The sequence below is a fragment of the Saccostrea cucullata genome, unplaced genomic scaffold (genome assembly GCF_032062105.1).
Source record: "Saccostrea cucullata isolate Sc308-1 unplaced genomic scaffold, CSIRO_AGI_Scuc_v1 ctg4585, whole genome shotgun sequence".
In the NCBI taxonomy this organism is placed as follows: Eukaryota; Metazoa; Mollusca; class Bivalvia; order Ostreida; family Ostreidae; genus Saccostrea; species Saccostrea cuccullata.
Window position 1 is genome coordinate 1 of NW_026921725.1, and position 10,257 is coordinate 10,257.

General features: G+C 33.4%; 2 protein-coding genes across 4 annotated transcripts; one reads left to right on the plus strand and one right to left on the minus strand.

Moving 5' to 3' along the window:
• The first annotated feature begins 5,644 nt into the window (after positions 1-5,644).
• On the plus strand, positions 5,645-9,622 carry LOC134260637 (uncharacterized). 3 transcript variants are annotated; one of them, XM_062743191.1, is made up of 8 exons: positions 5,645-5,845; positions 6,188-6,285; positions 6,575-6,700; positions 7,898-8,052; positions 8,142-8,254; positions 8,366-8,505; positions 8,746-8,942; positions 9,276-9,494. In XM_062743191.1, exons 4-8 carry the CDS (start codon positions 7,900-7,902, stop codon positions 9,360-9,362), a joined length of 690 nt encoding a protein of 229 aa, XP_062599175.1. In that variant the 5' UTR covers positions 5,645-5,845; positions 6,188-6,285; positions 6,575-6,700; positions 7,898-7,899; the 3' UTR covers positions 9,363-9,494. The 3 variants fall into 3 exon arrangements, with proteins under 3 accessions (XP_062599175.1, XP_062599173.1, XP_062599174.1); XM_062743189.1 differs by having other exon boundaries at positions 5,646-5,845; positions 8,746-8,961; positions 9,276-9,622; XM_062743190.1 differs by having other exon boundaries at positions 5,646-5,839; positions 8,746-8,961; positions 9,276-9,622.
• A 26-nt stretch (positions 9,623-9,648) lies between these two features.
• LOC134260640 (uncharacterized) lies at positions 9,649-10,257 on the minus strand. The gene has a single exon (XM_062743194.1). It carries the CDS (start codon positions 10,255-10,257, stop codon positions 9,649-9,651), a length of 609 nt encoding a protein of 202 aa, XP_062599178.1.

A 10,257-nucleotide genomic window follows, 5' to 3' on the forward strand; every position in this document is an offset into this window, starting at 1 on the left:
GATCTAGATCTGGAGTATCTAAAGATGGAACAACAGAAGGATGTGTCAGTACAACAAACTTAATTTCCTCTGAATTACTTGCTATATACTCGTATATATAGACATATAAACCACTTGTATGTCGTGATTTGAAAGTATACCAATTGTCACGCAAAAATATCATTTTGCTATGTGTTGAGTAAATATTAATCGATTTAAAGCTGCATAGCAATATATATTACAAATTAAATTTGTGTATTTCACCCTCTTGCATGCAGCACAAGATTTTCTTCAAGAATTTTTCATCAGTACATTAATTGTTGACTACAGATTAAACAAGCATCCTGCGAGTATTTACAATGTATACTATAATTTCCTAACGGAATGAAAACAAGAGGCCCAAGGGCCTTAACGGTTACCTGTGTATAATACAAAAACTTAGAATATTCAATGAAGGATATGGAGATAACAATCAGTATTCGATATCAAAGTCCATAAAACAATACAAAATAGGAGCAAAGGAAACACAGACCTCCAAAACATCAGAGGTGGGATCAGGTGCCATGGACTCCGTATGCAGGTGATGAAGTACATGTATACTGCAGCATAAGTAAGGGAAGTTGACGATAGTGAAGTCAAAGTCATCAAGTTTTTCAGAAAGCTTGGTTGTTAGATTACCATTAACGCCCTTTTCAAACAACATATCCAAATATTAAACAGATGTGTCAGACTCTGATATCTTTTAACTCAAGGTCACTGGGATATATCGTGCCAACATAAGAATGAAAATTACCATTGTTAATTGACAGCTACGTCGTGTGTTATATATATATATATATATATATATATATATATATATATATATATATATATATATATATATATATACATCGAGTTGAAGGCCACAACAAGTGTTTTCTTTTCATGCGCAAGATTTTGCACCAATTCTGCTTCATATGAATAAAAAAAATAGGTATGCTAATAGCGGGGTGCAATTGGAACCCATATAGATTGTTGGAAGACCTGTCTCCAAATTCCACATAGATATTATCAATCAGAAACTCAAGCATCTTTTTGTTATCAACTTCAGAGTACTTATGTGTACAATCAGAATGTTTTTTAACAAAATAATTTTGCAAATGACAAATGACAAGGTATGTAAATTTACGAGTTCCATTTTTATTGAAAAAGTAGGTGTCGATGATCAATATCAAAAAGCCTGGACTTTTAATTTATCGTCGGGAATGGTAGTGAATATCTTTAGTGTGGCAATGACAAGAACAATCAAATGAATTTGAACAACACTCAGATGCATCTCAAAGACTATTCTCTGTCCCACCAAGTTACTGTAAGCACTTTTCGCATAATATCTCAAAATATATAAATACCTTGGCCTTCAACCCAGTTCCGATCGATAGATCATTTTTTTCCAACCTTCCTCCGTTTATCCGAACCCTCGAGGTCAACCAGTGCATGCACACGGCGGCAAATTCAAAGTCTACGGGGATTTAACATGGTAAACTCGTCCATTAACGTCTAGAATACGGGGCCGAGAACCAGTTTTCGAAGGGAGTAGTCGTTCTTTGCAAAGTTAATTTCCAAAAAATCGTTAAAAATTAAAGGAATTAATTTAAATTGCTTTTATTGATAATATAACTTTTACTTTGAATTAAAATAAATTTTAACAGCATTTAACAAATTTAATTATGTACTGCGAGAAAATAGTCCGAATCTAACGCACTCGGAGATCCTCGGATGACTCGTACCTCGCACATAACCTCGGACGTCAACGGTGATCTACCATCTTGCCGATTCAGTCATGTGATCTTATTTGAATTTCTTTCAAATGTCATACATTTGAGATCGGAGTTATTTTTTGGCACACTCAACAGTTTCTTCTTGCTTTCAAAGCCTATTAACATGAGGATGTAAACAAAACCTGTTTACGATAAAGAATTGCACAAATTAAAAAACATTTTCGAAGAACGTTATGCAGAGCGAGATATGAAATGAGTGATAAGGCAGTTTCCGGCGGAGAAATGTAAGAATCTGTTGCGTATTCCTCCACTAATCACATCCGAGGTTTGAATGGAGCGTAGCGGAGTCAGCCGAGGATTGCCGATTGAATCTAACGAAGTACAACTTGTGGATCATGGATGTTGACATGATGATGCAAGCTCGCCAGTGTTTAAAACGTAAGTTGTTTATCTATTCAATGGTATTTTTGCAGCTGTTGTTGTTTTACTAGCTTATATACACACAAGAAAAAAGTGTCTACAAATGCTAACAATATATATATTTTTCAAAACGCGTGATATTGCTGACATTAGATATCGACGATACATCAATTTCAGCCATCTGGTTAGTGCCCATGGTTAACCGTTAGTGCTCTGTAACGGTCTGTATGTAAGCTCATGTGTGAAAAATGTAAAGGGGTGTTTCTATGATTATAAAAGAACAAGAATATGGTTTAAAAAATTAGGTGAAATAATACCAAAAAGGAAATAACAGCTGGTTAACATAGTGACTAAAGTTTTTAAATTTTATTTCTACTTTCATTTTCAATTTATAACATTTCATGCATTTTGCAAATAAATAACATCTTTGAAAAAATGTTTGATTGCCCTGTTCCAAGCAACTGGCTAAATTGACTCAAAACTTTATTTTAAATCTCTAGGAAGCAATTAATATTTTTTGTATATTCTGGAGAATAAATTTATTTATTAAAATTTAATAATAATTAATTTTTCTGAGAATGATTTTTTCATCTACCTACCAACCTAATCCTGAGTTGGGAGAGCTAGGGCAAGACCAATTTATAGTGGCACAACAGCATCGTTTTTTCTGTAAAGTCCTATACTGCTCAAATGTGAACTTAATTTCTGTTTCCTTAATTCCTAGAAGATTTTCTTTTTAAAAGGACACAATAAGATATCTGTAGCATACAGAGAAAGACTTATGAAAATTATGAGTATATAGCTAAGATATGACAATTAAACTGCAAGGAAAAACTGCACGAAATAAGTGCCGGAAAAACAAAGGTTGTGTAGGTCTACCGTTTCGTTGTTTTCGTGTTTGTCAAGGTCACGCCACTTTTATTTTTAGCTCAAAATTGTAAACAACATTCAACTGGAGCTGAGCATGCAAAGATGAGAAATATGACATATGTTCTAACGTTTTAAAAGATTGCCTATGAAATTTTGGTCTACTTTAACATTCATTCCTGGGTACTTGAGACCATGGTAACTATGGAAACTTATTCAACTTTTCTGCACATGCGTACAATGGGGTAGAAGAAGTATTGAGCAATATTTTCCGTCTGGGGCATACAAAAATTATTTCTACTTTTAATTTATTTTTCTCCTTAAAAATAGAATTCTTAGGTTCTGAAACCCATAATTCTCTGAAACCTAATACTTTTAGGAATTGAACAAAATTAATAAAGGTCATGCAAAAATTCTACATTTGTCAATTTTCCCCTTTGTGCGTCACAATGCCGCTTTAAGTATTTGTTTTTAAAAACCGTAGGCCATAATAAAAATATTTATGTTTGATGTACTCTGACACACATTTTTCAAGGTGGGTAGGTAGGTATCTTTTTTGGCTTAATAGCTGTATTGATCAAATTGATATTAAAGTGTCATTAAAAAATTCCAGACTCAGAAATTTATTAATTTTTTCAATACACACAACTGGATAACTCGACAGATGAAATATTTATCGTTAAAAAATTTTGAATCTTAAAGCATCCAAGAGAAATCTTATACCACAGTTTTAAAATGAGTGGTCTCTATTTCTAATAAATGAAACAAAATTTTAAAAAAAAATCAAAAATTCAAAGTGCTGAAAAAATGATTGGGTTGGGACAATATTATGATGGGTCGATCAGTCTGAGTACATCAAGTAATTTTTTTTATATTGTTGTCCTTATTTACTAGTACTGTATTTGTATAGCTTGGTTGACTTGACCTTTCAGCTTTGACCTACTTTACAAAGAATACCCCAGACAATTTAGATTAACTTAAGACTTTTAAGTGGCAGGTGTTGATAATTTACATTTATACGGGTACATTTTATGAGCTCATTATACATGTACTTTTCTTTGAAACAGTATGATATTCAGTAAACCACACAAACTGACATCTTAAATACACAGGCCTTTGGATCGCTAAAAAAAATTATGTGCGTAAAAGAAATATTTCTCTTAACACCTCAATTTTTTTCTAAGTGATCTTAAGGCCTGTGCTTAAATATTATGAAAATAAATCAGGATTGGATCCCACAAAGTGGATCATGCAATGTGACAATTGCTTTGAAACGCATATTATCACATGTAAAATAATAAATAATTACTTATGATTTCAACTTAATTATTCAGTTGAGGGTTGCATACTGTAAATGCTAGTAGCATAAAAATAGCTGACCACTCTTAGATTTAATAGGTACATCTTTAAAGAAGCTAAAAGAAAGTGACACATATGTTCCTTGGTACACTCTAGTTTATGATGAAATTGATGTACTGTTATACACTTTTATGACACTTTCTTTTCTTTCAGCAATATTTAGCTTAATTTAGCCACTGCAGTATAAAGAAAGAAGCAGACCAGAAACGTTTGGCTAAAGCAAAGATGATATGCATATCAAAAGGAGTAAGTTTACTAGTATAATATTCAAAATCTTCCAAATACTAGTATCCTGTCTCTTTTAAATACATGTCTTGGGAATGAATTTTTGAAGCTCTGAGCACCTGATGTCTATACATGTTACAATTTTCCCTCTAATCTTTCAATTGTATATTTTCCCCTCAGCATCTTTAATCTTCTTCTCAAGAACCACTGGGCCAGAAAAGCTGTGAAACCTCCAGAAGCATCCTGGGGTAGTGTAGATTCTACATTTTTCAAATTATGACCTCTGGGGTAGGGTGGGGCCACAATAGGGAACCAAAGTTTTACTTTGAAATATAACAGTAAAATCTATTAAAAAAATCTTCTTGGGAATTACATGGCAAGCAAAGCTGAAACTTAGGCCAAATAAAAAAAAGGTGAGGTTCTGGTTACACCATCAAAAAAATTAGGTTAGGTAGGTAGGGGATTTTTTTTTTTACAAAGATACTTTAAATGTGTCTTCATAATATACCTATCACTGCTTTGCAGTTAGCATTAAGATGGGGCATGATAATATACTAGTCAACATAGCTGGGTGCCAATAGTTATGAAAATCAACCCCCCCCCCCCCCGGTCATTATTCTGTAGGGGTCATTATTCGTCATTTTTAGCCGGGCTTATTGCTCAAAGAGCAATAGCCGGCTTATGGGATCCTGTTCAAGGCAGGATGTTGACCCAATAGTCGCCAAATTAAACTGACGTTCTGAAATATAGTGTATCTACTTGTAATCGCTGTTGAAACAATTTATACTCATAATCTGATTAATTAAATGTGAATATAAACTGTACTGTAATTATTATTGTGCAGTTACCAAAAATACATTTGTTCTTAGTAGAGAACTTTGAACAAATTCCTACGCATAGCCTGGTTCCCTGTCCCTGTTTTGCTTCGTTTACTCTGCGTCACTGCCTCGGCAAGGATGAGACAGGGTACCAGGCTAAATTTTCCACTCATTCGGCAAACCGAATCAGCCGAGGAGTCCCGAATGATGCAGATGGTTCATGGAAGGAACTGCGATTGCGGTAAGGCGTTCTCCATTCTATATTGGTCAAATTATACAGCTGGTACAACGAAACTTATGCCGAAATCGGAGACTGCCGTACAATCTGACCACGTTTTAAAGTTTGTGTATGACAAAGATGCGCAGTTCATAAGGGGAATTGTCCAAGCCTCCATGCGAGACCGGAGCTACCAGGTTACTGTAAGTTCATCCCATTTCTTTGAGATTTTTGGAAGAAAGAAAAGTTTTTTTTAAAGTCTTTTGTGTAAATCACGAAATAATGCATAATGTACAACACGTTTGGAAGTATATATGTTTTATCCTGCCTATGCAATAAATCCAGAACAAACCTCTTTCCGAATTTCCTTGACTGAAAGCGTCTATGCAATGTTTTAATACATAATAATAAATTAATATACAATTCTTTTTTTTTTCTCTCTCCACAATTTTCAAGTTTCCATGTAAACATGCTTTTTACTTTTAAAATTGATAGTAATATAAGTAAAATTCTAGGTGGTTATTTTTTTTTTTTAATTCTATTAGATTACTCTTGGTTCTAACTACACAGTTGAACAGAGTACCTGTGAATGTGTAAATGGGATGGACAAATGTCACCATAAAGCCAGCATTCTTCTCTATGGGTAATTTATGTGCAATTTATGTAATATGTAAATTCACTTGGTCTGGTATGCTTTACCAAATTTAATGTTAAATAGAAATTATATCAAAACGTGCACACCAATATATATACCCGGTATATACAAGTGTGCAGTGCACCATGTGACTGTAGGTAGCAGGGTACTATTCGTGCCCTGGAACCTCCAAGTTCACTACCTTGGCATATATAAGCATACTTGTAACTATAAAATCTAACTTTAGGCCCCAAGACTATAATATAACTTAATAAATTTATGGAACATGTTGATACAGGTACAAAAATGTCAGCAAAACTGATGTACGCCAGAGTTGGATTAAGCATCCAAAGAGTGCGCCACCTCGTCAAACTAAGACGATGGAAGAACTTTTTCCTGCACCTGACAGGTTTATAAATTACAGGTATGCATTTATTATGACTGTTTCATGAATGGTGCAAAATATTAAAAAATGACAGTACCCCAAAAGTGAAAATATAAAAAATAGAGAAATAGCACATTTTTTATGGGCAATATACACTTTTTTCAATGGATGGAAATGTATCTCTCTGGTCGTCCATCCTAATTTTTTCAGACCAGCAAGCTACAGATCTGCAGCTAGCATGGTATATGTAAAACCATTCAGTGTTGTATTATGCTCCATTTTTCAACTTTTGTCAAAAATTACTAGGGCAACAAATAGGCCAGTCAATGATAGGGACAGGGAGTTCCTATATCAGAAATTGACAACTGTAGGGAGATTTTCAGGTTAATATATCTGGTGTTTTATTTTAGTGTCACATTGTTTACGAGTTTATTTTATTGTTACTTTTTTGAAAATTTATACTGTGATAGGATAGAATGCATATACACACATGTATATATATATATATAAATTCACAAAACACCTAACTAACTCATTACACCCGGTCTTTGGACTTCAGATATTTAATGGCTTATTTGACATTGGACTGAAATTCTGACAAGATGTGCAGTCTTTCCATTCTTTTTGCTTTTTTTTGTCTTTTACATGTATAGTTTTGTTCTTGTCTCTTTTGTTTTTGTGTTGACTTTGTTTTAAACTTTTAATTATACATTTATACTATCAATTTCAATTCAGTGTGAAGTTTTGCATCACGTCACAATCTTTTTTGACAGATACATTCAGCGTAAACAATTCATGTGATGGATTAACTCATATTATCAACCTTGACACAGAAATAGTTTGTTGTACAAGCAAACAATCAGGGATTAGAAGAAAGTTCCAGTCGTAAAGCTTGCGGTTAGGAGGCGTATACTATTTACCTTGAACGCATCTGTCAAACTAGAAGATCGTGACGTAACATAAAACTTCAACTCAACTGCAACCTTTAGTAAAATGTTTAAATATTATTCACCCTATTTCTCATATACTTAAAGGAAGTTATTTGCACATTCTTTTCACATGTATACATATTGAAATCCAAAATTTATTTGAAGTAGTGAATAAAATAAGTTTGAAAAAATATTTAACATATATACCAGTATTAAGAATTGGTGATGTAACTGCAATACAGGTTTATTGAGTATTTGTTGTCTTTTTCACCGAGGGTTTAATTTTTTTTTAAAATTAAATCAACAGCAATGCATTGGATACTATCCCCCGAGCTGCCTGTGCCCCCACTTGCAGTGCATGTAGTTGAAGACCTCATCTCTAGCCAGGAATTTATTTCTGCAGAGAATCCAATCGCTTGGATGAAGCAAAAATTAATGATAAATGAGCAAGAAATCCAACAGGTAAAGACAAATGAGTTGCATAATGAATAGAATGTATTCTGTTTTATTATGAATGTTGTTTAAGTTTTAAAATTTTTGTCATGTTTTAGATTGCCTGTCTTACCACTGGTCAAAAGGAAAATTGCATGTGGTCATCTGTTAGGAAGAATAGATTAACAGCTTCAAACTTTGGTTGTGTTTTGGCAGCGATCAAGAGAAATAGGTATACTGGTAGTTTACATGCCTTTATATGTATATGTAATTATAAATGATACCTGTAAAAGCAGTTAATTATAAAATCAAAAATATTGAAAGTTTGCTCCTTATATAACAGATATCCTGTCTCCTTACACAAAAGATTATGCTCAGCTTATGATCTGTCAAAGAAGGATGCCATTATTTGGGGGATGTGCAATGAAAAAGTCGCAATTGAAAAGTATAGAACTTTTGGGGATGCAGTTGTAGAGCCAACAGGTTGGCATATTTCTTTCCTAAGCAAATTTCAATTTCTTTAAAGCAAATAAAAATTGATGATAAATAAAAAATTTTCTTGAGCTAATTTATTTAAAATTCAGTTATTAAACTGAAGTTGAAGATAATGAATATAAATATACTGTTTTTATGTTCTATTTATAACAAGTCATCAATGCATAAGAAAATCAGAGTGTTGCATATTAATGCTATTTTGTAACTTTATAATACTGTTCATATTAGGTATCTGGCTACACTGTAATGGGGTTCTTGGGTCAAGCCCCGATGGACTCATTCGTCGTCCTGCTGCATTTGGATTCAGCTATCAGAATCCAGGACTCGCTGACATATTAGAGATGTCAAACGTTAAGCCAGAAATACTGGAGGTGAAATGCCCCTTTTCAGCAAAGAATATGACAATTCCAGAAGATATTGAAAAAGTACATGATTTCTGCCTAGGTAATAATAGTGTATATGTATTTGTTTGAATATGTTTTATGTACTGAGATATTACTTTAAATAATTCCAATATATTAGTTTGGATAAATTTAAGTACAATTTAGCAATTGTTAAAATTTTTTTTTCCTTCTGTTGTAATGTTAGTCCTCAAGGCAGATGATTTGCCTTCTCACTTTATTGTACAGTAAGGAACAAAATACTTACACATGTAAATATTTATTAGTTAAATAGTTTTGTCTTATATTAATGATTGAGGCACCAATGAAAATTCTTATTCTTTAAAAATCTTCAACATATATATTTTTTTCATATAGAGGTTCAGGATTTTAATGGAGTCAAGTCCTTCAAGCTACGAGAGAACCACCAATACTATGATCAAGTGCAAGGACAGCTTCATATAACTGGGAAATCCTTGTGTGATTTTATGGTCTGGACACCAAAAGACTGTGCGATTGTGAGAATTAACAAAGACATCAATTGGGAGATCAACATATCTGTTTTGACAGACTTTTATTTCTGTAAATTTCTCCTGTATTAACAACAGCTATAAGATATAACATTAAACATGGTGAAAACATTTTAATTTTAATATCTTAGTTATCTACACTTGCAAAATTCTGAGCAATTTCCTGCATAAGGGGATCCTGAAAATTGACTAAAACACAGCATAAGACTTTTGTAGAAATATTATCTAAATTGCTGCGGAACATGCCTTAAAATTTCATAATTCTTAATACGCTCATTTGCTCTTTCAACATGTATGCGTGACTTAGCAATTCTTCGACATAGTTGGACCTCACTGGGGGTGTATTGGGATTTAGATGTAAGAAAGGGAGGAATATTTAGATGTACTCCTTGGGGCAACAACTTGTGAATAGTGAACCCTTTGTCTGCTAAGATCATATCACCTGGAGATAACTGTTCTAAGACTTGACAATGTTCTGCAATTGCAACATCAGATGTGCTGCCAGGGTACAATTTACTAATAAATACCAAAGCACCATTAGGTGCAACACCTGTAACACTTTTAACAGTGTGAGAATTTTTGTATCCGCTGTATGTGCTTGCCTGCAATCTCATATCATTCCCTGGAACATCCTGGGTGATTTCTGTTGCATTAACTATTCTACATGAACTAAAATCCCCAAAACTTGTAGGCATAGACCCCTTGCACTTCTGGAGAGCAGGAATGCGACTCTCTACGAGTCCTTCATATAATATTTCATGCAAAGCACAAATCTGCGAAGTTACAATGTTATTGACAGATGACGGACTCGTGTTAAACCTCTCAGCCAT

Coding starts and splice junctions, on each gene's coding strand:
- LOC134260637 (XM_062743189.1), top strand. CDS start 7,900: ATGCATTGGATACTATCCCCCGAGCTGCCTGTGCCCCCACTTGCAGTG. Junction 8,255..8,365: donor GCAGCGATCAAGAGAAATAG/GTATACTGGTAG, acceptor CTTATATAACAG/ATATCCTGTCTCCTTACACA. Junction 8,506..8,745: donor TGCAGTTGTAGAGCCAACAG/GTTGGCATATTT, acceptor TGTTCATATTAG/GTATCTGGCTACACTGTAAT.
- LOC134260640 (XM_062743194.1), bottom strand. CDS start 10,257: ATGGCTGAGAGGTTTAACACGAGTCCGTCATCTGTCAATAACATTGTA.